This window comes from Halichoeres trimaculatus, unplaced genomic scaffold, assembly GCF_033239565.1.
Source record: "Halichoeres trimaculatus isolate MK-OKI-2021-1 unplaced genomic scaffold, fHalTri1.1 fHalTri1_scaffold_8, whole genome shotgun sequence".
In the NCBI taxonomy this organism is placed as follows: domain Eukaryota; kingdom Metazoa; phylum Chordata; class Actinopteri; order Labriformes; family Labridae; genus Halichoeres; species Halichoeres trimaculatus.
In genome coordinates this window covers 24392643-24420606 of record NW_027437186.1, presented here as the reverse complement: position 1 = coordinate 24420606, position 27964 = coordinate 24392643, and the positions used below count along the sequence as shown (strand labels likewise).

Genomic DNA, 27964 nt, shown 5'->3' with positions numbered 1-27964 from the left:
TCTCTCTCTCGTCATTTCATTTCTCTCGTCTCAGATTCTCATTAGAACGGCTGCCCTGTTGGCTCTTTCGCCTCCTCTGTTCCTCCCAGTGTGTACAGCCACACATTACTTCTCCCTTCCTTTGCTCCATTCATCCCCCTTCATCACCTCTCATAAACAATGTGAAAGATGTATGAAAGTAACGGGGGGTAGGAGACATCCAATTAACAGCACAAAGCATGATTATTTCACTGCTCCCCCTCTCTGCCGTCTCCAGAAGCCCTTCAGATTATATAACAGCTTGGTGTCAACACGGCCAGCCAGCCCGTGGAGGACAAGTTGAGGGGGTCTTCTTTCTGCGATGATGCAGCTCAGCGACTCTGGACTTTCCCCGGCAGCTTGCGTACTGCCCCTCACTCCTCCTCCTCCTCTTTTTCCTCCTCCTCTTCATCCTTCCTCCCTGCCATATCCTCCTGCCATATCCACCCACCCATCCACCCACCAGCCCACCCTCTCCCTGCCTCTCTCTTACGCACACATACACACATACACTCAATCACGAATGCACAGGGATTGCAGCAACAGCAGCAGTAGCAGCACCGCGAGATGGAGATCTCCCCTGCATGTGTGAGTGCCTATTCCCGGTGAGTGCAGGGGACAAGAGCGAATGAGTGTCAGTGATGCTTTGAATGAGGTGTAGAGGGGGAGACAAGGGGGGTGAGCACAAAGCAGGAGGGGGGTATCAGTGAGGACCTGATGAGGTTTTGAGGCAATGTCTTTCTGCTTCTCTCCATCCCGATAACCTGAATCTTTGCCGGATGTGTCACAACTCCTCCAGCTGTCACCGCACCGGCTGCCTCTCACTCTGTCCTCCTGCAGCCTGTGAGAGCTGCTCCAGTGGCTGGACGGTCCCCTGGTGCCCACTGAATACATGGATGAACACCGGCTCTACAGGGGATCTGTGCTTTCTCGTCCTTTGCACCTCTGATCTGTTTCTCAAGGTAAGAAGTATGCTCCCTGTTTTTGGAGTTGCGCACAGGTATTGCAGTAAAAGTGGAAAATTGTGTAAATTTCCTTTAAAAATGTTATCTCAATCAGTCTGAAGCATGCATACATTTGGCTTAAATACTAATTAAAGTCTTTGGATAAGTGATGCATGCATGTGTATGATGATCCCTGTGTGCAATGCATAAGATATGGATATAAGACAAGAGGGAGGGGGCATCTCTGCATCCACGCACTGAAAGGTTTAAAGACTAATCGGGACATGTCACAGAATTTATTCTTTATTTATAGCAAAACAAAAAAGAAGATGATAATGTATGACTTTGATTTATGCACTTCATCATAATGCGTGCCTTTGCAGCGTGTGACAGTCATGCAGTGTTTATCAGATGAGGCACGGGGATCATTTCATACTTGTGAATTGTCCGGGCTACATAGTGAAGAATATTGATGAGTGATCGCTAATGGACTGTTGTATAGGGTGCTGTCTGAATGATGGTGATGTGTTGGAAAACAACTTGCGTATAAAGTGGCGTAGATTATGTGACAGATTTGTATGCGGGGGGGCTGATGTTCTCCTCAAGGCTGAATTTGATGAGCGATGGATTTTGGACTTATCATGACTAATGGCATGTGCGATCTGAGAAGCTCTAGAGTACTGCATCACATAGAGAGCCGCACTTCTATTGCTCCCTCTCCCTCTCTTTCTGTCCCCCTATTTTCAACACGTCATCTCTTCACTACCTGAATTTACAGGAAACACACACAGGGCACAGCTCAAAGGTGCCTAACACACTCCAACATGTCCATCTCAGCATCTTTTTCACAGGCTGTAGATATCATCTCCTACATTACACCGAGGTTAATCATCAGTAAAACTGGAGTACACATGTATGCCTCTAGCCCAACCCCTTATTAATCAATGAACTCATCAGCGTGATGCACTATGGATGTAATCTCTAGAGTGTTGAAGGCTGAACCAGCCTGTCTGCACCATTATTTCATATAAAATACAGAACAAGTGCTGGCAGGACAGCATGTTATCACCAAAAGAACAGAAAAAAAAAATCTAAATGCTTGTTCCGTATCAGCCTCCCCATAGTTGCTCATCCAAAAGATCCATTTCACAGCCAGTGCTCTCATGAAGGAGGAGATACAGGGGTTTTTAAAAACTTCCAACTATTCCACATAACAGTAAGTGCTGCTGAGTGATAAATCTCTTAAGCCAAGGTCATAAAGCAAACTTTCACAGGTGAAGCCAGCAGCCCAGGATGGATACAGATAGCTGTGGACGACAGCAGAAAAAAGATGGTGTGCATGTGTGACAGTGAAGCTCTCAAAAGTGCCTGGGATTGTTTTCAAAAACTGAAGGAGAGACAATATAAAATCTCTGACCAGAGGGGTTTACAGTCAGGAGGAGGAGGAAAAGGTTGATGGTGTTGGAGAGAAAAAGATTACCGCAATATGGAGTGTGTAGAGGCTGAAGTTTTTCTGCGCTGTAGGAATGCAAAACATACACACACACACGAAAAAAAAACTCATTGTAAGAAAGCTAAATGATCTACATCTTCCTAAGAGCTTATTTGCAGGAACTTAAAATAAAATCTTAAGTGTTGACAATGCATACAGGAGAAGGTACATGGTATAAGGAGCACATCATCAGCCTGTGTATCTTGACCTTGTTGTACAGCCTGATTTAAGCAGTGAAAAATGAGCCGTTGCATTACACAACATGCCATGTTTATGATGCAGTCACTTTGTATTGATGGTGCAGCGGAGATAACTGTATTTGAGGAGTGGGAGGATGCCATAATAACATTACTGAGGCATTAATGAGAGTGGCTAGACAGTGTTATCCTATGTAAATATCCTGCAGATGCACTTCGGTAATTATGGCGTTGACGCGAGCTGACAAGGATGTAAGGCAATCCGAGCAAAGCCGTCTCTTTCCTCCCTGCTATGCAAGGGGCATAAATCATGAGTCAGCAGTGTTGTGGACCTGCTATTGCAAGGAAAATGGATCCAGCCCCTCTATTAACATTCTTAACAAACAGCTACATTCCTGCATTATTGTGGTAGTAATAAATCAATCACGATACTGTAGCTAACAGTGATTCTTTTTTATTTTTATTTGCTCATGCACGCGGCATTTCCAGCGTGAAGAACTGAAGGGCAATTGGAACAGACAACGTGGTCTGCCAGGGTACATAAGGAGATTTCAGAGGATTACTTTTGCAATTTTAGAGTCAATGCATTATTCATAATCCTTTGGATAGCTGAGGCCAAATCAGGGAAGGACCTCAGGTCATTAGCAGAGATATAGCTTGCTTTTGAGAAGAGGAGGAGGAGGAGAAAGGAGACGACAAGGCAAAGGAGATTCTCTCTCAACTATCTGAATATATCCATGTGTCGCATCAGGCTCGCTCTCACTCTCTGACTTCCAACGAGTCATTGAGGAGCTTTTCTTGATTCCCTTTGTGTGAATTATCATTTAGCTGCTTTACATGCCTTACATGGCTGCATGAGAAATTGTATGCGCTTAGAGGGAGACTTCCTGCAGATGTGATTACCTTTTCAGTGGTGTGAGATTGCTATTTCTGAGTGTGAAATAGTATGATCCCGTGTGAATCAGCCTCGAACAAATTCTTTTTATCCCTGCAACTGCTTCCGACAAACAACTTACGCTAAATCAAAGTGCATACTAAGCTATGTTTCAGAACAAATACCACCCCCGATAAAATTCTTCTGCTCCAAATTCCAAAACAACTGTGTGTAAATTCATGACACAGCACACCATATTGTTTGCGTATAATGAGATTGAGCTACTTGCCTGTTTTGTTTTTTTTTTCCCTCATCTGGCAGCGAATGCAGTGCAGTGACTGAAGTGACACCAGAAGCTGTTGGCATGCGGTTTTGTATTAATGTTTCTGAGAATTATAGGAAGGAGGAAGAAGCTGCCTCTGGATGTTCAGCTTTATCAACTGTTTGAGTCAAGGGTAAGGTAGCATAGCAGTGGACAAACTGCAAGGTGAAATACACAGGACTCCTGAAAAATACAACTTCATACTTTTATCATCATGTGTGTATGATTGAGCGCACACACAGTATATGCTGGAAATAAACTCTGAGGCGTCAGCAAGGCACACATGGTCCAAAGCCTATCCACACACTAAGGTGGATATGAAGACATGCCACAACAGATAATAATGCCAGCAAGTTTAACGCAGCGGTAAAATCTTACGCCCCAAGAGGCAGGCATCCCATGGTCCAATCTGATCTGCTACCTTACTGATCCCTCATGCTCTCTTCACAACTTTAAAGTCAATCAACTTTCCTATCCTCTGATTGAGACTTAAAAAGCCTGAAAAAATAGGTTTATTACAAAAATTTGTCATTACTGTGGAGGCACTTAAATGCAAACCAAGCAAGATGAAACTAGTGTGCAAGTACGCAAAAAACTGCAATTCTTGAGGTGCAGATGGTTGCGCCCTATGAAGTTTGCCCTTGAGTACGTGGCTCAGGTTAGAATCCAGCCTGTGGCCTGTTTCCCACATAACATTCCCCACTCCCACCTTGTTTCCTAATCTATACACTGCCCTATCCTCTCCAATTAAAAGCATAAAAAGCCTGATAAAGGACTTTAAAAAAATAACTGCAATTCCCTCCGTGTCCACTTGAGGCTGTCTGCAAAAGTCAAGGTATCCTGGGTAGGACCCATATAAAAATGCATTTTTATACACCAAAATTAAACAAGCTTTTTGTCTTACACATGTTCTTTTTTGTTATGCACCTCATGCTCAAGATCATGGCCACTCTACTAGGGAGTGTTTTTTCCTTGATGGATACATTTTGACGTCATAGGGTAGGTGTTTTTATAAATTTGCAATAACAGCAGGGCTGAGTGGATGATGTGGGTGTTTTCTAGTGATTAGCCAGGTGGCTTAAGGCCTGATTCAACTCCACCTGTTCTTCTGTGGTTGGGTTAATCAATGGTTAAGTTGAGTCAGCATGTCCAACATGCTGCTGTGATGCTAGGGTCTTAACCCTCTGATACCCACAGTGAACAGTTCATATTTAAACATACTGGGGTAAGAAGTGGAATGTCTGGGCATCGCACCTTAGGAAATTTATAAGTATCTTACGCTGGACTTCCGCCAGATCTGCGTTTGATGCATTCAGGCTCCATCCTATTTAGTTCCTTGCACTCTCATCCGTGAAAACACACGTTGGCTACGTTTTCAGTGCATGTAGCTGGAGGAACGAGACTGAGGACAGCCAGGGATTATTACAGAATCAGTGGTTTTCTACCTTGCTGATGAGTTTTCTCCTTATTCATTTTGCCACCAACCCCACCTCATCATGTATACCTACTAGAAGGGCAACAGAGAGGGCATTTATCATGTTCTACCCACAACATGGAGTACAAAAAATGTCTCTTTAGCACCTTTATTCAGCTATTGCCCCTCTCTTTTCTTTAAACAAACAAAAACCCTTTCCAATTTTTACTACTCCTGCAAGTCGACAGCTCCGGAAGAGGGATGAGACAACTAGTGGGTAGAAAAAAATCAGCCACTCTGTGAAACATGCCGTGGCATGTTAGTTCTGTGAATTGTTTACACAGTAGTATGGCCATGGAGAGCATGGAAGAAGGTTATGCTAGTTACTGAAATACGCCCACTCTAAAACCATCTCACTTGAAGAACATCTGCTTGAAGATCCTGCCAACATTATCTGTGAAGACAGCTGCTTATGTTCCTTTCTACAGACAGGTGCTTGACAGGCTCTGCATGCACCATGGTCAGTTCTCTGTGAGTGCTGGGGAGCCACAGTCATCGGTTTTGACAGACTTTTCTTGAACAGTTGTCTCTGAAGGCACGGTGCTAGTTTTTGTTTGCTTAATGCAACAAATAAGATGTGTTTCAGGTCATCAGATTGATGTAGCATGCACATGGGCGCACTGACACTGTGATGGGAAAGGGATGTATCATTAGTGCATTCTTTCTCAGTTATTACACAGTCAGTGGTTGCGTCACAGGAACTCTCCATGCACTGCAGCAGTAGATCATCTGCTGATCAGAAATTAACATTAATCTAATCTAACCATGCTTTTCCTCTTACAAATTTCTTGGGAGCCGTGAAACTGGCAGTAAGGAAATGTCTCTTCAGTATAAATTTCCCCACTAGAACAATTACATTGATGGATTTACAATGTCTCCAGCTGATAAAACATGATTACTTTCAGAGAAGCTGCGACACTGTGAATAGCTTGCTTTTTGTGTTCTAATAAATGATTCATCTGAGTTTATTTATCGCGTGGTGTCTTGTCATATGAAAATGATTAACCAGCTCTTTCTGATGTTTCCTTTCAACCATATCTGACATCATTTCATTTCCTCGTGCTGCTTGATATATTTCATGCTCTAGCTATGAAATTTGTTTCATCCTGGATGAAACAGAAAATGCAATATTTCCCATTTCATCTCATATACTCTAATTTCAGACCCTGCGTGAGGACTGACTTTAAACAGGGAGCACTGTGACATACTCTGAGAGTAATTTTAAGCTTCTTTGTGTTTAGAGCAGTTTGCGATTTATTACAGAATCAATCAAGCTGTGCCATTGGAAATGTGTAGGAATGAAGAAAGGACTTTGTAATAATAACATCAATAATGATGACATTGATTATGATGAATGAACCATAAAAGTTACTAACTAGATGAGAGGTGTTTATTGCCGCAACATCACTATGAGAGGAGTCTATCAGAATAAGTCATTGATCAATTTCGGCTCATCCTTGTGCAATAATTGGAAAAACAACCGACAGAATTTTATGGAGGGTCTCAAAATGCTCTGCACATTTTTTCAATACATATCACAATACTATAGCACAAATGTGTGTTTGTTAACTACTGGCTTAACAGTTTTGACAAAACACTTATGAAAGTTTAACTTTCTTGATTTACAGTGAAATGAACTGTATTATTAATTTTCTCCCATTCGGCCAAACACATCAATTATTTCCACTTATTCCATTTTCTGCCTCTTTATGGTTCCTGACTACAGCCTTCTGCTGAAAAAAATTGTATACTGTGAAAGTTTTAGAGTTGTTCTGTGTCTAATTATCCCATTAGAAATAAACAGAAGACACCAGGGGTGTGTCCTGCTGTAAAACCAATAACCATATTTATGAACCAACACAATGATTTCCTGCAGCATTCCTCTTTTTCCTTTACAGCAGCAGTAGTGTGGATTTTTACTGTTATAACTTTTATATATTTATTATCTCTTCTTATTGCATCAGTCTAGAGTAGACGACTAGTGATGGCTCTTTTTGCATTGAAGAGGTGTTAAATAACATGCTAAACACCACTTTAAAGTGAGGGCACGCAGAGCGTGAAGCAGAAAGCCTGCATTCATAGAGATAGCTCATAACCACCTTTGTGATAACTAATATTTCTCTAACTGGAGCTTCAGGCTTTGTTAAACCAGCTTACTCAAAAGAAGACTAACTTTGCTTTGTCGTGATATCCCTATCCTATCCTCTGTACCAACTTTCTTGTCAACTCAGCTGAGTTAGATGGCTGTGTAACAAATGTGCTTGTCAGGTTTGCTAGTTGTACCTGTTAAAGCTGTCACTTAACCTCATTCAAATTTATTCCTTTAAAAGAAGTTTCACACCGAGCTCTTTGGGTCCTTTTTTGACCAGAAGTACGAAACATTTGTTCCAGGAACTTCTGTTCAAAAAACTAAGTGGTTCCTGTGACCCATTGTTCTCTACGCTCCACTTCACGTCAGGCAAATGAGGTTGCAAAGGAGTGGAACATTTCTGGTAAATTTCCAGAGACTTTCAAAAGGGGGGAGTTAAACTTGAGAAATTGGAAATATTCTGAATCTTGTTACCAAATCTAACTTGACATTATGTAGTACTCAGGTGGTACCTTTCATAATCTTGTGTTGTGGGCTTCATGCACAGTGCATGAAGGAAGTGTGGCCTCAATAGCCCTGCAGTCAGCAAAGTGCTGCTATTTGGTCAAAGAACAGCATCAAGATAGTCAAGTGAACTTGCTTAAATGTGGTTGTTTTAACCCAAATTATGCTACAGTATGTACCCTATCCAAATTTAAGTTCCTCATCATTAATTCCCAGTTCACCCCAATAAATTCCAGTTTATATCTAAAAATTTTCACAGAAAGTTCCCGACCAGTGATGTGTGGAGAGGCAATAATAGTATTTGCACTAAAGAACCAGTCCAGTAGAAGGGTGTAAAAAAAAGACAAAGGCTACACAGCAAATTAGACACTATAAGGTGACAGACTGACAGGCACTGACAGGCACTGTCGAATGGGACACCACAGTTAATGTATTAGCATGGAGGATATCTAAGTCGTGCTTTTTTTGATCATGTTTTTTTGCAATGAAAATTAATTTGTTAAATTAGCACTTGAAATGAGACAAGCACTACTTAATACTCAACTTAAAGCAAGATGACATTTTAAAAGCTGTGGCAGGGATTTATTGCTGTTATTGTTTAAAGAGTGACCCTGTTAACTGGAAACTTACAAGACATGCATCCCTCACAAATTACTTTTTGACCATAATAAAGTACACATCTGATTAGAATGTTTTAACATTTTGATGATAAACTAAACTAGGATGCCTCCCCGAGGACTCCTCCCATGTTTCAGTGGTTGTTGTGAACTCAATACCCACTGACACATTAAGCTGAAAGTCGCCAGTTTACAGGGTCACTTTAAACTGGAACACCGGGAGCTGGCAGAGACACATTCAGGCTACCAGGTCAGAGAAGAAAAATGTTGAGAAGTTACTAAACTGGAGTGAATCACATCTGTGTGTAATTTTATTGTGGTCGTTATATGAAGTACATTATCAGATCTGTTCAGCAGTGCAGACCCTTATCCCAGAAGATTCTGGACCTTTGACAAGGACTATCCCCTGAACAGAGACTCTTCAAGTGTTGGGTCAGCTACCCCGCAACATAGTTTGGACACTGGTCTCTGATTTGGAAATGCACAGTTCCTCAAAAGGTCACTCATTCCTGCTGTAGTAAAGCACCCTTTGATGGCTATAGAAGTGTCCAGTTCTAAATCCCACAGCACCATTCCCATTTTATCTGGAACTGGCATTAGTTATTTCTGAGTCTTGGTCAGTTAATCACAGCTTGAAATCAGCTTTCAGATATGTATCAGCCACGTTTGTGAAGTGGCTTGAGAAAACTCTTGTTGTGATTTGTGGTTAAAACATTTTGACTGACTGATTGATTGATATGAGAGTTAAAGGTCAGCTACCTCACGTGGAACAAACTCCTGACCTGACTGCAGATTGTTTCCACTGTTTACATTCAGTGTCTTGGCTTTGACCTCGTCAGTCTGCTCAGCACCGCAGAGAGATTGGAGAGTGATGATAATAAATTTCCTCTCAAGAGACTGAGAGCCTACAGGTGGAGTCAGGTAAAGAAGCCAAACTCCAGCTATTATGCGGAGTCCAGTGTGTGTAGGCTTTTTCTTTGCTAGGGGCCGTAGACCAAGGGGAATACATTAGAGAGTAAACACTTTCTACTCAAGGGCAAACCACCAACCATGCCACAGCCATTACAAAATGCCTCAAACCATTGTGGGCAAAATATTGTCAAGCGACCAAAGCACAGAATCTTACACAGGTATATCTTGTAAATGTTGTGTAGCACTGATAAGGGTCTGAAGTGGGTGTTCATACAGAAAACTTGAGGTTGGCCATGGGTGTGACTGAATGTGTCAGTGCAGAAAAGAGAGCGGGAGCTCAGCATTTCAGATGTAATTATGATATGAAGAACAGTAAAGCGAGCTGTCGCATCAACCCGTTTGAACATTTCCCCAATGTACAACTGAATATGATCTGTGTGGACAAAATGCAAATTTGACTCGCATACATGTGCAACAAGGGACCTCCCCATGAAGTTAAATTAATGGGCTTTGCTGGAGGCAGCATTAGAGTTTAAATCACTAAAGCTAACATGAATATGAATTATCCTGGTTTCATTGTGTTCCAAAAGGAAACCCAAAATATGACGCAAGCTTGAGGACAATAACAAAGTAGAACCAATTCAGGTTAAAACACCCATGATACAAAATTTGAGCCAGGTATTCCAAAGCTATATAATTCAATAGCATAAATACTGTATGTCTTAATGGATTTGTGAAACAAAAGCCAAAAGAGAAATAAAGTCTGCTTTCACTCTCAAACACATCTATTGGAGAGCAGCCAGGGGCTTTGGCATTTACTGTCAAAACATCTCTGCAACAGAGCAACAAAAAGTGACATGATGTACATGTTAGAACAAATACCTGGTGAAGTAAAGCAGTGAATTTTAACAAAGTGACACCACACAGTCCAACCATAAAACTGCTCTATAAGCTTTGAGATGTATAGTTGAACTGTTTCTGAATGGGGGAAGCGAATGGCTTTGTGCAAGCTTAATACTTAACCCAGAAGCATGTTCTGAAGAACTAGATAAAGCAAAGAAAAGTATAAGCTTGCTCACAGAAACTACTGTGAGTAACCGGAAGTTGCAAGTGTTGGCAGTCAGCAAGAAGCTGAGAAGCACGAGCAGAGCAAAAAAAAGTAGGCAAGGTAAAGAGTTGTGACCACATGTGGGAGGAGCTATTTCAGGCGCAAGTGGTTTAGGAAGGAAGAGGACAACTTGCAAAGGAGTTACAGTAAGAAGAAGTAAGATAGAACACGACTCTTAAAACCTCTGAATTGAATCTGTAGAGAAATAAATAAATGCTGTTCAATTTTCTCTGTCTTTGACGAAAAGTCAAAGGTCGTGCAGTCTGTACATAAAGCTCCTGGTGAAAGAATAACTAAGACCCAGCAGCGGTTTTTTCACAAGAAACCTTCCTCATCATAATCAAAAGTTATATAACATATGCTTTCAATGGTGCATGGTTGCTAGGGATTATTGCGCAGCTGGAAAATCGACTTTGGTTGAATTCTATGACATGGTGGCATGTTTTGATCGCAACTGCAATGGTAAAAAACCTAATGAATTGTCTGCTCCAGTCTGATGTTTGACCAACAGTTTTTCCATTGAAAGGTGGCAAAAGTTTCTGGGGCTTGGAGTATTTGGAACTATCTGTTCATAATGATATACACAAAAATTTAACAGTGGTTAAACATAGTTTTACAATATCAGGTAGAGTCTTGTTTTCATGCAAAATAACACCTAGGATGTCACTAAAACAGTCATAAAATAGGGTTGTGTGTATAAATATACATGGGATACATCGATATATGAAAAATTTGGCATGATGTGAGGAAACCCTCTCAGATGTCATGATCAATATATTTGTGTGAGATGATAAAAGTGTTGTGATATACAAAATTGCAAAGTTTGTCTGTAAAATGATTGTTTTTATCTGTGTTGAATAAATTTTTTTCTTGAATACTTTGATACATTTCACTGATCATATAGATAAACATCAAGCTTTCAGTTTGCATTTGGGATCACACTCTATAATGAAAAAAGTGGCTTGTAATGGGTTCCTAAAATGTAAAACCACAATCCCAGTAGGGAAGACGAATCAGATTATCTTCTGTAGCACATCCCTTGCATGATTATTGATCATATTCCTCCCCTGCTAGATAACAGAGTGACGCTAATGCTCCAACCTCTTTCTCTATTATCTTTTTCAGGAAATATGGTGAGCAAAGAGGACACCAAATGCATAATTCTCTCAAATTCCGATGATTCAGATTCAGATACAGGCCAGTCACACAGCCTTGACACAGAATCAGGCAAGCAGCAGGTGAAGAAGAGAAACAAGGCCTTACAAGTTCGCTTTAAGGATATCTGTGAAGCTCAGAATGAGTTTCGAGGGAGACATGCCAGATCCATTTCCTGTAAAGTGACACACAGAAAATATATGACCATGCCTGCCAGACGCTCAATTCCAAACGTCACCAAGAGTACTGGTGTCCAGACATCGCCAGACCTCACTAAGAGATACAAAACTTTTCCTTTTGAGAGAAAAAAGGGACATACTTTCAAACATACTGCTCTGGTGGAAGATTACAAAGGACAGAATAATGGTTTTTTGAGTGATATCAAAGCCGGAGGAGAGGACGGACAACCTGCTGGGGAGTCCTCAAAGTACAAGGGGAAGATTGTGGGGCAGACAAAAGCTCTGCTTCACCACACTGATGACAGCAGTGATACAGAGGATTTGCTTTCCAGTGCCAACTGCGTGGATGGGCCCTCTTGTCCAGACTCTTCGCATTTCTCTGAAGAGTGCCATCCATGCAGCCCTCCGTCCAAAAGAGAACCGGAGTACCAAGTTTGTGGGACTCGGACCAAACACAAAGGATTACCCAAAGATGACAAGGACGCTGGCACCTCCTCAAAGCGCCAGCTGGCTAACTCAGAGTTTTCACAGGACAAGTCAAAGGGGACTGGTCCTGTTGCGTGGAACTCTTTGACGCAGGTGGATTCATTAGGAAGTCCCTCTGTGAGCTGTAAACGGAAAAAGGGTACGCAGCTTAACGAACAGCAGTCACAGACACTTCCCCATAGTGCCAAATGTTCTGTACAGTCACAAGGGCAATGTCGGACAAGGCATGTCTCGGCTTCCTCTAAACTCCAGCAAACAGTCGGGGGGGACGAGGGCTTTCCTCCAAGAGACAAAGTAGCCCCAGGCATGGGGAGCAGCCAGCAGATAATGCCCTTATCTGGAGACAAGGATATCAAAGCACAGCTGCAGGCCATGGAGAGCCTCATAAACTCAAGCCAGGAGACCATCAAGGTCCTACTTGGAGTTATTCAGGAGCTGGAGAAAGGTGAAGCACAAAGAGAAGGGTGAGTACAGTAACCCTTACAGTATAGACATAACAAGCATAACTAATATATATATATATATATATATATATATATATATATATATATATATATATATATATATATATATATATATATATATATATATATATATATATATATATACAATACACTGTTCATGTATTTACGCAGCTGTGAAAAGAAGCTAATGCATAACTGAAGTAACCTTGATTCTGACTCTTAGTTTTAGATCCTTGCCATAATTTTCACTGGCCACGACAACTCTGTGCCCTTCAGTGAAATTACTAAGATCTGGGAACTGGCAGGATGAGCATCAGCTGAGTTCAAAACCAAGAAATGCCAGTTAAACTATTGGTCAACAAGCCAAAAGTTCTGAAAATGTTCCATTTGACATTAAAACCAAAAGAGAAAAAAATGCTAGAAAAAACAGCTAGCATAAAATGTCAGAGCTGAACCTTGGAGTTGAGTCTTTGAACTCTGATGGATGTTTCTATGAGTACTTTTTAATTATTTCTCACAGAACTACATTTTTATAGCTTCCTAAATTTACTCCTAACAAAGCACAATTCCGTATTCTGCCTCATCAATTCTCTGCTTGGTAATGCCACTGCATAACGAAATTCATCGACAGGTTAAATGGTGTGTTGCTTTGAGACTTACAGGTGTGACTTTACAATTCTTTTTTTTTTTTTTTAAATTTGGAAAAAAGGCAAAGATTCTTTTCTTGGTGTCCAGAGAAACAACAACCAGAGGAGGCATTTTTGGCTGTGCTTATGCACAGGGAGTTACTAACCATACTGACATGCTCAACCTGAAAAGGCTAGGTTGTTAAAAAGTTTGGCAAGTTTGAGATTGTCTGCAACTTGTATGCTTAATATTACCAAAAACAACTGATGGTAATTTCATGAGTATTGCTGGTATTTTTACACAAACTGAGGTGTTGGGATCACAAAACTGAAGACATAATAGGTAGATAAAAGGTCAAGGGATTAATGTTTATATTTATGCTGTATACTGACCAAATCCATCACTATTTTAAACACACAGAACAAAGAAAAGCTCTGATGCCTCAATTGTCATATTATTTTAACTACAAGCTTAAGCACTGCTGTGCATGCAATAATGCATTTTTAATGTTGGGAAGTCTTCATCCAGCCACTGGGCTACTAAATTAAGCCTATTCACTCTAGTAAAATCAGAAGTTAGGGCAGCCACGGAGACTATACCTGGGCTCAAAATAAGCCATAAGATGGCAAGACCCTTCTTGTAACGTAGATAAAGGTGGATGGTCAGGAACTCCAAATCTTGTAATTCTGTCATTAATTGCCTTAGTGTTAGGGTAAGTGTTTGCTAGCTGTGGCTACTGCTGCTTTATATGTTTTCAATCTTCACTGTGATGGCAACATTTCAGCTGACTCTTGACACTTTTTCATCCTCTTGACAGGCATAGTTTAAGTTCCTCTCAGTTTATGTTTTGCAATGTGTATCCATCTCATCCCCCTCTAAAAAAGTGAAAATCATACCACATACAATACCATATTTAATACTACAATGCATGCAGGCCGTCTGTATTAGAATATGTAAGCTTGTTATTAAGTAAATGAGAAAAAGTTTTGTTTGATGTTACACAATAAAATTATATTGAGGCAACAATAAAAAGTGATAAAATATTCCTTTATCTGTTCTACATCCCAAAGGAAAATGACATACCATCCTTTCTTTACACTATTTGATGGAATTATTCAACTTAGTCTGACCATGAGAATGTGCAAGAGAAAAATAAAAGTAATGGTGTGTTTGAGGATATCACTGATTGAGGTCCAGAAGGTCTTTTTTATGCAACAATAAATGTGTTTCTCCAAAACGATTTAAATTCAAGAGCAAATCTGCTGAAATATAAGAGCAAATGTAAGCCCATTAAATTTAAATTGTGCCATATTTCTGAGGATATGGATATGTATCTCTGTATAAAATATGCTGGCTTGAAAAAAGTCCTCAAGCAAAGTCTACACTCAGACTCCCACAATGCTTCAAATGGAAGACTCAATGCAAAAACCCACTGCAGCACGAAGCAAATTGTGTTTAAGTCTTATCCATATCCAGTGGAGAACAAGGCACCCTCGTGTGGCTCGGTGGAACTTTGTTTTAAAGGCCCAATTAGTGCAGCCTCATAACACTTTGCCTTTCATCTCTGCAAAGCTGGGGCTGCTATAGTGCCTCCACTCTATTGTGTTCCATCTGCATTATTAGTGAAGTGCAGAGAAAGGATGCAATGCCTGCTTTCTCCAAAATACTCTTCCTTTTATTGCACGGTCGGACTGTCGGATATCCTCCTATGAACTGCTCTTTGATACAAACTGACAGCCCCCTTGTTCTTATAGGGAGCAAATATGTTGTTCAGGGATTTTGGAAGCTACTGATAATAATAAAAAAAAATGTATTGACAAAAGAGGGTAAGCTTTTGGTCCAGTCAGGGTACTACATGCACACTGATTTTAAGAAGCACTTTATTCACAGCTATCTCATTTACATTTTTGTTGGAAATAATGTACACATACTTCTGCAAATGAGTTTTACTTGCTTTCCCTCATGTGCCTGCATGAGTTGGTTTAAACATGACAAAAAAAAATTCGTGAAAAAGTCTGAGGGGAACTCAAACTACGTCTGTCATTGTGATCAGTTTCACCTCTCCTTGAGACTCTTGAAGTCACGATAAATGTTTCATTGTTGTCACCACAGAACTGAAAAACAGGAACTTCTAACAATATATGAGTTCACATTCTATTTCACTTCTCTTGTGGTTTCCAGCATGAGTAAAACAATAAATGAGGTCAGTGACACTTGATCTTGGTTTGTGGAAGCACTGAGGAACTTGATCAAGGATAATAGGTGTTCTGATTTCTTGTGCAATACGATCATGATGGATCTCCAATCAGAAGGCAGGCTTTGTTAAGGCCTCACCTTTAACAGTTGACATTAGTGTGATGCATTCCAACTAATGATGTCCCAGAGTCACCAATTTGCAAGCCATTAAAACTTTAATATAAGCTCCAACAAACTGACTTGTCTGAAGATGGGAAAACACTCAGCAAAAACCGACAGAACTGACAATTTATTTAACACGGCTAGGCAAAGTAGATTGCAGAGTCTGGCAAACATAAATAGAGCTAGTATCACCAACCTTCAGTCGGCCTCATATAGACTGTAAAAAACATGGATGTAGTCTATGTGACGCCATCCATCTGTTCCTGGAACAGTGAAATGAAGGCAATACGCAGATGCAGCCACACTGGATATGACCCGGGCTTTGAGCTTCCTTTCTAACAGTTACAGCATGCCCATCAGTCATGTGAGCTGAGCTGTGTCTCTGATTGGACAATCAGGTCCAAATCAGATGATCTTAATATCTTCTAAACTGCAGAGTTAGAAAAAAAATCACCCTTCATACAATGTGTGCCAATAGCAAAATTAGTGTTTCAGATCCAAGCTGAGCTGCTGTACGAGATGTTAGCTGTGCTTGTTTCTATCTGGGTAATACAGCAATAAAGAACTAAGTGCAGTAGCTGCTAACTGGAGCTACAGCCCCGGTTAGTGGCTGGGCTATAGATTGGGCACAAAGTTTGAACAGTAGTTTGGGCTTACAATACAAAAAGTACCTCCAACTTAAACTTAAACCAATCAGTTTCATGGTGCCAACCAGCAATGGGATGTAATGTTTCATCATAAGATTGACTAAACAGATTCCAAATTTTAAGATAACCATAAGACACACATAATGAAAATACTTAAATGTTGTGATCATGGCACTAATTCATCACCGTATGAGCAGATTGATGCATAGTCTGTACACTACACAGAAGAAACATGAAAACATGTGTATCACATAGCAGGATCTGGCTGTAGCTTTTGCTCACAGGTCATCAATAAGTAATATCCAACATCAGCTCAGGCAGGCAGAGAAATGGTCACGTAGGCAGGGGGTGTGTGTGTGGATGGTGAGGCAGGACTGTTGAGGGCAGGACATATCCCAGGACAGCTGACGTGGGCAAACAACACAACACTGAATCCCTGCCAACAAACATTTAGCCGAGGGAACGTCTTTCAGAGTTTTTTTTTTTTATTCCTGTGAGGAGCCTGGAAATTATTCTCTTCAATACATTACCTCTATATCGGGTCATGAACGTTTTTTTTTTACCCTGTATGGGGAAAGAAGTGCTTTTGAAGCCGAGTATATGCAGTGATTATAAATTTAGGTTAATACGCTTTGATTATTAGAGCGAGGCTTTAAAAAGGTTGTACATGAAAAGCCATGCAGCAGCAGCACTAGCGTAGACCTTGTCTGTGCAGTGAGTTACTGTCCTTGCTCACAGCTGTTCAAAGAGACTTCATTTGAGAGCAGGGCAGGATGGATGAACTCCCTGACCTTGAGCTCCCATCAGCATTTTCGATCCACACGGTGGCTGTTCTGTTACCCCCCTCCCCAATGAGGTCACCTCTCATGTCACAGGGAACAGTCAAGGTGCGACCCCTCCACATGACATCTTACAGGGCGAAAGGCTACCGTGACAGCAAGCAATTACATGTGCAGGCGCAAACACAGCCCCTCCTGTCATCCTCACAGTACTGCAGTATGCCACTGCATGCGGGGATGTATAGCCTGAATAACAAAACACACACCTGCATGTTTATGTAAGCTGATGCAGAGGAAGTGCATGAAAACTGCAAAACACAAGACTGAGACTGAAAGAAGTGACAAAACCCAGAGTTTAATTAATGTGTCCTCTTTGACATATGCACACATAAGCTGCTGCTTCACCCCAGGAGACTGTTTAAGTTGGTCCTTTGCTGAGGTCTTTCAACATAACAAATTACAACTCCTTTAAAGACAGCAGACCCTTAGGCTTTTGTACCTATGCTATAAACAGAGCAACTGCAATTTGTCTTGTTGATTCACTTATTTAAACCCTCGATGCTCATTGTGTCTGTAGCAAATTAAGTTTGTATGAGAAATAAGAAAACCCTAATAGAAGGGTTGCATGTAGAGGTATTGATCTTTCATTTCACATGACTTATGCAGCATTTAGTCACTACTTACCTACTATTTCCTATAGAATAGAGACTCTGAACATATTTTCAAAGTAAGTCATGGCAAAGCAAAAGTAATCCCATTATGTGAAGTCGGCAAGTCTGCACACTTTATTAACCGGATCTGAGGGAACTGCAGGATCAGAGCTCCTGCTGCATTCTCAACTGAGGGGGATAAACAACACAGGGTAAGAAAAAAACGAGCTGAACAAATTTGGCTGATAGCTGATGCCCACAGGTGTTGGAATAGGAAGCTGAAGCATGCCACTGGAGATCACATATATCTTTTCATCTCTCTGTTCACAGGCTCTCCTACCGAACAGGGCAAGACACAGCAAATTGTGACACTTGTCGAAACAGCGCATGCATCATTTACAGGTGGGCTCCTTTTCACTGCCAGTGTGTCATTAATGCTGCATTTAATGCTGTTTTCTGTGTGATTAATCGGTTCTGCTGCAGATGGAGGTGTTGGCTGCAGTGATGCATGTAAAGAAAATGCAGGAGACAAAGCAAGAGCTTTTACTCTAGAGTAAGACAGCTTGTTTAATAAGGACAGAAATATGAATAAAATGAAGGTAAGAGCTTTGTATGCTGCAGTGAGTGGATTCAAAAGAAGAATGTTAATGAAGTAAGCATCAGGAATGTGGACAGAATAACTCAAGATACATAAGCACAGCTTCTAGCAGGACTGTATAGTATGAAATCTTGCCCTATAGCATGTTTTTGTACAATAGATAAAGGAATAAATAACACCCCCAGTTTCATTTTGCAAGGATTCTCAGGGATGTATGGCCTCCTCCTCATGAATAAGTAATCACACACAGCTGGGAAAAGTGAATTAGATATGATAGGAAAAACAGCTGACCGAGTCTCAGAGTATGTGAGGACCTAGAATTTTATCGAGTGCTATTTCATGTGTTCTTTTATTTATAAGGATAACCAGCATTAATTAACGTTTCTGCAAATGGGTCTGCGTAAGCTAGCTGGCTCATTTTCAACAGCCTAGAGATGTTTTAAAAAATGATTAAGCATGTTGAATTACTGAGAAAGAGAAAAGCTGGATTAACTCTGCACTTAAAAAAAGCTTTGATCTGTGAGATGGTTTTTTTTTTTTTTTGTTGTGTAAGTGTTTTTATATGTGGCTCTGAAGCAGGTGAGGAAATCCACTCAAGCTGTAACCTTGTGCCATTTGACGCTCGGATGCTGAACCCTTCTTGTAACCTTTATTTTCTAAATAGAAACAAGCAGCTGATTGGAAACAACCAAAAACACTGAGCATTCTCAGTGTAGGGGGTTTCCAGATGCTTTCCAGATTTTCTTCCTGAAAATGGTCTGATGATAGAGGGATCTTCCACAGAACTTCTGCTTTCTGTTTCTCTTCTTACAGAATGCCTTCTGTTTTTACAGAACAGGACTAAGGGCTGTCTTTTTTATGATTTTGTTGATTCTGAAAAGGTTATTTCTAATGCCTCTTGGTACAAAGCTGTACACATTTTTACTGCAAAGTGCGGACAAAAAAACCCTGAAAAGCATGTCCAGGACAAGGACACTGTTTTCAGGATTTTTGCTTTATATAACATTTTGAAGAGGCCTCTCCCTCTCCTCCCTTGACAAGTGCATTGTGTCAGGCTGACCTAGATTGTGGTGTAAGACCATTGTGGAAAATGAAAAAGCAGGATCTACATTTCATATCAGATCCAGGGGGGGAGGCTAAATCACAGAGTCTCACACAAGAACCACTTATACAAACAGATTGATTTTTGAGGGGCGTGGAAAAGTTGCTTACTCAGCATTTTTTATTTGTTTCTTTTTTCAGTTTCCTCAAATTCCCGAAAGGAATAAGTCTCTCAGACAAGTCATGCACAGATTTTCTTCTCTTTCCACAGGGAAATTAAATTGATATTGCATAGAAAACATATTGCCTTAACCACCTCAAAGAAAGGTGAAGACCTGCTTGTTCTGGAGAGACTCCTGTTTTTTTTCTGCTATCTTCACGTTAGTATTCTTAACTTCTGATACAGTATGTTACAGAAACAGATGTCCCATGTTTTCATTGTTAGGATAACCTTAACAACTTTGAAAACCCTGCAGGTTGTGACATCTTGATGCCTTTTGTTGGCTCTCATAAGCTGTTGTATAAGTAATGTGTTGGTTGTGATTTTCCTGGAGAAGATCCTAACTCAGATTTACATAATATTCACTTCATATGAAGAACAATGTTGATATCGAAAAGAGAAAGCTCTCAAGGAACAAAAAGCAAAAGGAGAGAGCTAAGATCATTAGCCTTAGACTGTCCCAACCGCACATGACGTGAGTGAGCACCACGAACAAAATAAACTAGATAACATTGATTTTTTTAGAGTCCTAACTGGCTACAAGCAGCATGCCGAGGGACTGTTAATTCATGAGGGTCAGATGAAAAGTTACCTGTCTGTGTCCTCATTTCACAACAGCCTGCAGCAGCTAGCTGGAGGGGGATCACAAAGACACCAGGAGTGTCCTGTAAGCTGTTTATTGATTTTAGAGCTTGTTAGTTTGTTGAACAAAGTGGACACTGTGGTACATTAATAACATCCATATTCTTAATTGCAGTGTTGGGCCTCTTATGTTAACACCGAGGGCTGTCCGGCTTTTCTTTTCATAAGTAGGTAGTTAGGAAAATACTCTTACATGTCCAGCTGGTCTCCTTAACACAGCTGATAGCAATATGGTTTGTTAACATTGCATAATGAAGGTGCATATTAGGCATATTCACTGACAGAAAAGCATCTGTCACAATGTGATGTGAGGCAATATTTGAGGCCCGCATGCTGTTGGGACACGCTGTTTAGGAGAACAACAATCTAAGATGTCTAAACTGACAGTTGTGAGGAGGATGAATATCACTGTGAAAATCTGTAGTGCTCATTTTGACTGGGAATTTTTGAGTAATGAATACCTGTAATGTACTGCATATGCAGCAGAGCTGTCAAATTATAAAACAGCTTTCCATATGCCTCAGGGTTAAGACTAAAGACTTTACTATGTTGAACTCCATGTAAATCCAATCCTTTGTGTTGAAAGAAGCAAAAGAAGAAACAAAGTCTTTTCCTCTTGATGTCTCTCTTTAAACACAACAATATAACTGAGACAATGCTATAGACAACAGGCAGTCTCACTCCTCCACACCGTTTCAAAACAGAGAGCAGCTGTGAGCTGTAGTCAATAAAAGTGGAAAACAGTTTTAGCCTCCACAGAATGAGGCTGAGTTGCCATCAGAGAATAAGATTCTGCTACCTAAGACTCTAAAGCAAACGGCAGATCACTGCTCCTTAGCAAGACTTTTTTTTTTTAGCAAGGATCATCAAACACACACGACCAGCATCACCAAATCACTGGACCTAAATCTGATTCTGCAGTCAGCAGTGACAGATGTCAGGCAATTGCTTTCCGGATGACCCGATGCCTCACCTAACCTAAAAAGATCCCCCAAATCCTATCTCCCAAACAATCTGGAGAGACTAAATGTGCTAAATGATGTAATTACAACAGATGGACTTTAACCTGAAATAATCCTTTGCCCAGCTGTTCTTACCACTCCTACAGATGTTGAAGTAAACAAGGATACGGTTTGTAATTAAAAAAGAAAAACCCTGGTCTCTCAGACAAATTGACACCCCGGACCAATAACTGTTATTATCTCCATGGAAATGTTCTTCCTCTGCGTCAATTTTCCAAATGCTTTCTTTCCAATCTTATTCCCAAGGACTTTACTGAGCCAGAAAATCAGAGAGGAGGAAGGAGTTGAGGCAAACCCCTTTAAAGACAGCTCTCCCCAAACCAGTAAACAACTTCAGAATAAATCTGAATACCTTAAAGAGAAATCTATTTTAGTACTGCTTGTTCTTTTTTCTGCATTCAGAGCAGTTTAGGCTGATTTGTTTTCCCTTTGCTTCTGGTGTGCCTCAAGACTCAACCCTGGGCCTCATTCTTTTCTCAGGGTACTCATTATTCGGACATGGCCTACTACCACTGTTACCCATATTAATGGATACGCAACTTTGAACCTCCTTAGAGGAGTTTTTAGATTGTTATGAAACAGACTAAAATCAATACTGATGCCTCTCTTTGACCTGTGTAAGCAAAGGAGCATGAACAGGGACTATTTCTGTTCAGTTATTTTTAATGTCTTAAGTCGTTGGCAGGGGTAGGTGTCTGGCAGACTGAAAGCAGCAGACATTCTCAATCAGTGATATGTTTGAGTGTTTAAATAACGGGAAGTGATTTTTTTTTCCTTTAAAATGCTTACACATGTCTAGGACAAATTCAGCAGTTAGATAAGAATGATAGGGGTGAAAAAGAGCTCTTAAGAGAATATCACTAAGGCTGAGTAACAGTTAAGACAACTATAAACTTGACATCATTGTCAACATAGAGGTACTTTCTTGTCCAACCAAGGACTTCTAAGAGTTAATGAACTTAAATAACCCTACCCTGAAAATATTGCAGTGTGTATCAGAGCCAATCGCTCCGAATGTTAAATACTTTTGTAGAGCTTAATATTAGAAAACATTCAGCCCACAATACACCTACAGTATAATTTCTCTGAGATTTGCACGGCTGGATAAGGAAGTTTTCACTGCAAGGAAGTATATAATGGTTCCAGAAGAAGGAGATTATGACCTCTAGATGTTAATAATACCATGCACTAAGTAATCTCATTGTAGAAAGCAACTCAGTAAGGGTATAATCTGCAAGACAGGTGTGTTTATTTAAACTTATTGGTATACTTAATCTTGTGTCATCTTCTCTTTTGTGTGAACAGTACTCTTCTCTCAGTATAGTGGTGTCTTACATGTCTAGCTGTGTCCACATTGATCAGAACACATGCGTAACGACAAATGTGACTGATATTTTTTACCAGGCAATCCTTTTAACACACGCACTACACAATTCCATAGACCATAGAAGTTGACACACCTAACAAATGTGGTTAGGACTTAACAGTGTTGATTCCACAGACATGAGATCTCAGGAAAATGAGTGATCAAACGTGACTTCAGAAAACAAACATGGAGGTCTATCGTTCTCAGCGGGCTGTACTGGCACATGTTCTGTTTTCCCCCAAAAAAACTATGGAAAAGAAAATGAGTGAATGATTCCACAAGCTGATCTCCTTTTATTAGTATTCCACCTGGCTTACAGGTACAGTTGTATTTGCGTTCGCTGCCATGTTTTGAGCTGTTTTAGTATGCTACATCTGATAGGTGATGCTTCCTCTGCTCTCAATTGTTATTCAAATCAAACATATTTGATATTCATGATCCCTGGTTGAGGAGGCTCTGACTGGTCAGGAGAAGATAACAGCCCCATTGACACCACACACTCATGAGGATTAATTGGAGAAATAATCAGCTGCAACAAGCCTTAAATCAGGTCACGCCCCCTGATCATTGAGGGTGGTAAATCAGGCCTAAAATCATGTAGTTGGTGTAGTGCTGCTTTCAGTGCTGATATTTTAAGCATAGTCAGTAAATATATAGAACTATGTAAATGAGTGCCTGTGCAGCACATTATCCTTGTTGTGTAATTTTGCCTGAACTTATTGTTTATTCATGTCTTGCTGCAGATAAATGGGGCGATGTAGTGTATTTTTGTTTCATCTGACATCACAGATGTAACAGCAACATAATTTGTATGACAGAAGCAAGAAGCAGACTGAATTGATAAGACAAAGTCTGCCAATTCTGTGTATCAGCAAAGCAGCTCGGCTTAATTAGCAAACTCTGAGGAATTTTAAAGGCGAAAGACGTGCTTTCAGTCCATTGTAACTAAACCAGAGCATGTGGTATGCTAATAAAAAGATGCACTCTGCAGAGTGCTAATAATGTGGAAGATTATCATTTCATCTGTGCTCTGTATCATTAAATAGCCATTTATTTCAGTTCATCCAACTGCTTCTTTACAGTGACTGAATAGAGCAGAATTGCAGTTGGCAAGCTTGGTTTGTAATCCATCCCAGTCCTATCTATTGCTGCCAAAGCAACTGTAATAAATATCTTAAATTTAGCAAATGCTGCTTAATATATTTTCAGGGGAAAAAAAACCCAGCTGCAAAAGTTTTAGAAACGAGATAAAAAGTGTTTCATTATTGTTTCAGTCTGCTGATCTGCAGATGTACTTTCTCCTGTCATGTAAATCACCTGACAGCATAGACTGCTGCACGATGCTTCCTCTAGCATCCATGTTGCTATAATAGACTGTTAATCCAGAGAGTTTAAACTGTAGACAGGGCAGCAGTAATCACCTTGACAGACACACCATCCTGTGTGACACCTTAATGAGAGGGCCATGAGTACAGTGAAGCAAAATAAAATGAGAAAATAAAAGCAGGATACGACCTGAAGACCAATTACCCTTCAGAGTTACACAACAACTGCATGTTGCAGCTTTAACCAAGATTAGCAGCCCCTGAGATGTAGCCCTTAATTTCAAAGCAGTCCAGGCTCTTCAGTGTGTCCGATAAATTCAGGACTAGAGCAGCTGCTGAGCTAAGGTAGTCAATCTATTGGTCTTATCCAGACTTCGGCTCTCCCCTGACAGTCTCCACCCACCCCCTGTACACTGCAGCATCTAATACATCACTGTAACAAATAGGGCATGCATATAGCAAGTGAAAGTGAGGGAAGGAGAAGCTGGATCTTTTGGTGATAAATCCGGGAATACCTGTATTTATGCTGCCCGCCACATACAGGGATAAAGAAAATCTCATGATGGGTTGTTTCACATTCATTTCATGAGGACTACATGGTCTCTTACAATTTTGGGGTATAACGTTTTTAGAAATTTAAAGTTTTAAAAACTTTTATCAGGTAGCTTATGAGGAAACCAACTAAAGCTATGGTAGCATCACTTCCATAAAGAGCTCTTTCATCTATTTAACATTTTAACTGTGACTAAATATATCAAAGTATTGCATATACTGTCTCACATTTTTTGTTAATTTAAAAGAAGACCATAAGAAATAGCATATATAAACCCTCTGATCTTGATTCTTTAACAACTCAAAAGAGGGTGTAGGAGGGTGCATATCTAGTGTCATGATTTAAAGTACCAAAAAAGAATATGTTTAATAACAAAGTGCCATCAGCATCACTTATTTCAAGTTGTGATTCCAATCTTTAACAAAAAATTAAAAATAAAAACCACAGTTGTACAAAAGCTGCAGAGGGGGAGGGATTTTGAATTTTAGCATTACCTGCCAGGGAAACATTGGACTCTCCCAGTAATTTAATAACCCTGTTTAAAGATGTTAATGGCCCCACTTCTCAGTTTTGAGTAAAGACATGTTGTTTGTTTTTAGACTTACTTGACCACTAAAAACATTTTTGTGCACATTAGTCTTGTGTGAAATCCAATAAGGTTTAAACACAACTCAACACTCTTTATTCAAGGCAAAACAGAATGTAGAGTTTTAGGTTTCTTTTTTGTAGAAATACACCGCAAAAAGGCAATTTGTGTTTGGTAGACTACTTCTTTGTTGTAACAATGCTTCTTGGTAATCCATTTTAAACCTTTGGGAAGCCTGTTTATTTCAATTTAAATGGTGCAACATTTGAAAGGAGCATGTACTTGTGGAGCACCTGTGAGCATGGGCCCTGCTATGTCTATTAGTAATGTCCTGATCTGATCTCTGGTATCAGATCTGGGCTAATTTAGGCATTTGCTGATTTATCGGTGATTGATAATTTTAGCCCATCTTCTCAATCCATCATTCATGTTAGCCATCACTGAGCAAAAGCATAACCAAGTGCTCTGAGTGCACCTAACCTTGTAATATGATGAGGAATAATAAAATTAGGTATGGTACATTGATGTGCAACAGTGGCCACATTTGGCTTTATTACAGAACACATATGCATGCACAGCCAGACACATGACGGCTTAAACATTTTCTATACAGCACCCTATGGTAACCCTCCTGGGACACATGGTTCAAAAGTTGACTCCATGGCTCAAACGTCAGTAGTGTGGGACATATCAAACTAGAACATGGAAACAGTTCACAAGTGAAACGTGAAAACATCTTTGCACTATGATTTTCTGCAGGGTGTTCCAATATGAACATAACATCCTAAAACACACAGTGTTCACAAACAGGGGGCTTTCAAAGAAAGGCTAAATATCCATGGAGAAAGTGAGCCTCCAAAAAGCTCTGAGAAAAAGATAGGACACAGGTTTATGACATCCCTGTTATCCAGTCTACGTCATATCTTTCATTTTGTTTCCCTGTGATTGAGAGGACAACTTAACAGTTTAAGTTGTTATGAGCCATTCACTTTTAAATTTGCCCTTTTTCTTGTACTCTGTTGGCGTGGTCACGGCCGACAGTGAACACTTTGATAAAGTGTTTTATTACAAATCGGTGTCATCCCTGCAGTGTTGAGATGGACACTATAATACTATTCTTAGATAATTTAGCGTTATGTTATAAGGGTACATAAACTTGGACGATGGTTTGCAAGCAGCGCTATATTTTCTCTTACATCTTGCCTTGCCTATTTTATCCTCTCCATCTGGAGTTCTTTCCAACCCTCAGCTCGTCTTGTTGAAAAAGTGGCTAGGTTTGACATGTGGTGGCGTCAGGTGCTTTTCTTCTGTTATTTATTGCCTTTTCAGCACCACTCTTGCTCTTCTTACTGTCCATATGCTTGTTATTGTACCATAAACTGTGTGATAAAGGTTTGCACTCATTCTCATGATCCTCTGACAAGCAGTGCTGCACGTGACCATTTTATCAGCTTCTGTGGTACATTTTAGCCCAGTGCTACTCCAGGCCTTCGTCCCACCAGAAAATTTTCGTCTCATCATTTTTTGTTGACGCAAGTGTCCATAATATATCTTGTCACAGTTATCGTTATAATGCCTAACTTTTTATGTTGTCTTTATTTATTTTTTGTACAGGAATAAAGTTCGTCGACAAATATTTTACGTCATATTGTTCTGCTATCCAGTTCTAATTATTCAGGTCAGTTTAAATTAAATCTGGTTTGTAGGGAAAAGAAAAACAAAACATTTTAGTGAAAAGGGAAACACTAGGCCATTTTGGAAATGCTGATTCAAGAGGCAGATTTTGAGCATCCTAAGTAACAGCTATAGGGCGCCTGACAGACACACCAGCGCTAGTCACGTGAGCTGTGCTGTGCCTCTGATTGGACGAACTTGTGATGTTAGTATCTTGTAAACTGCTAAGTCAGAAAATAATATCATATCAGGAGTAATAGTTGCTGATCAGGACATTCCTCATATCCCTGTTTCACTCTCTTTTGTACACATCCTTGTAACTTCAGCCTTTCAACAAACAACTAGATACTTATGAGGTGTCAATGTTTGTTTTTAGGATATTTCAGGAATTACAGGCCTGGAAAAACAGAACAAAGACTTGAAACGTTATGTCCAACCATCATTGTAAAAAATGAAAAAGGCTTGCAGTTCTGCAAAAAGATGCATCTGGTCATTCACAATGTTATATCAAAATGGCTTCAATGGTGGTCATCTCAGCAATAGTGGAAAAAAAGACAACTCAGAAAGTCCAAAAAGAAGGAAGCTTTTGATTCAGGCTCATGTTGATAATAGCATCATTTGCAAATTACTGTATATTTGGCCTACCACTGAGTCCACCTAGTGTACAGCAGGGAGCCCAGTTTAACAACATGCTCTGATCAAAGCATTAGAGGCTTTTATTCCCATCATGCTGTGTTGAATAAGAGCCAGTATTCGAATCAGAGTGCACAATGTTGTGTTTCCAATTTGGAGCTAACAATGACTTTGAAAAACAGTTAAGTTCAGGGAAAGACAACAGTTATGTAATATGATGAGACCCTGGCAGCTAATTAGCACTTTTGTCCCACTGCAATGGCAAAGCTGTAGTTGGTGAACGACTGTCAAGATTGCCTTTTTTTATTTTGTTCTCATTAATAAGATTGGTATTTTTTCTGTGTGTCTGGAGCAGAAAGCCGTGTAATAGGCAGAAGCAATGGCTTTTAAATCTGATATACATGACAG

General features: G+C 40.1%; 1 protein-coding gene across 2 annotated transcripts in view; it reads left to right on the top strand.

Annotated features, from left to right (window-relative positions):
• Positions 1-366: 366 nt before the first annotated feature.
• insyn2ab (inhibitory synaptic factor 2Ab) overlaps positions 367-27964 on the top strand; it is a 33210-nt gene continuing 5612 nt past the window's right edge. The window contains exons 1-4 of one of the 2 annotated variants that reach the window (XM_074675896.1): positions 367-606; positions 818-980; positions 11677-12835; positions 18227-18298. In XM_074675896.1, the coding sequence (XP_074531997.1) occupies positions 11682-12835; positions 18227-18298 (1226 nt within the window). In that variant the 5' untranslated portion in view covers positions 367-606; positions 818-980; positions 11677-11681. Of the gene's footprint in view, positions 624-817; positions 981-11676; positions 12836-18226; positions 18299-27964 lie in introns of both variants that reach the window. The other variant, XM_074675895.1, reaches the window with a different exon arrangement.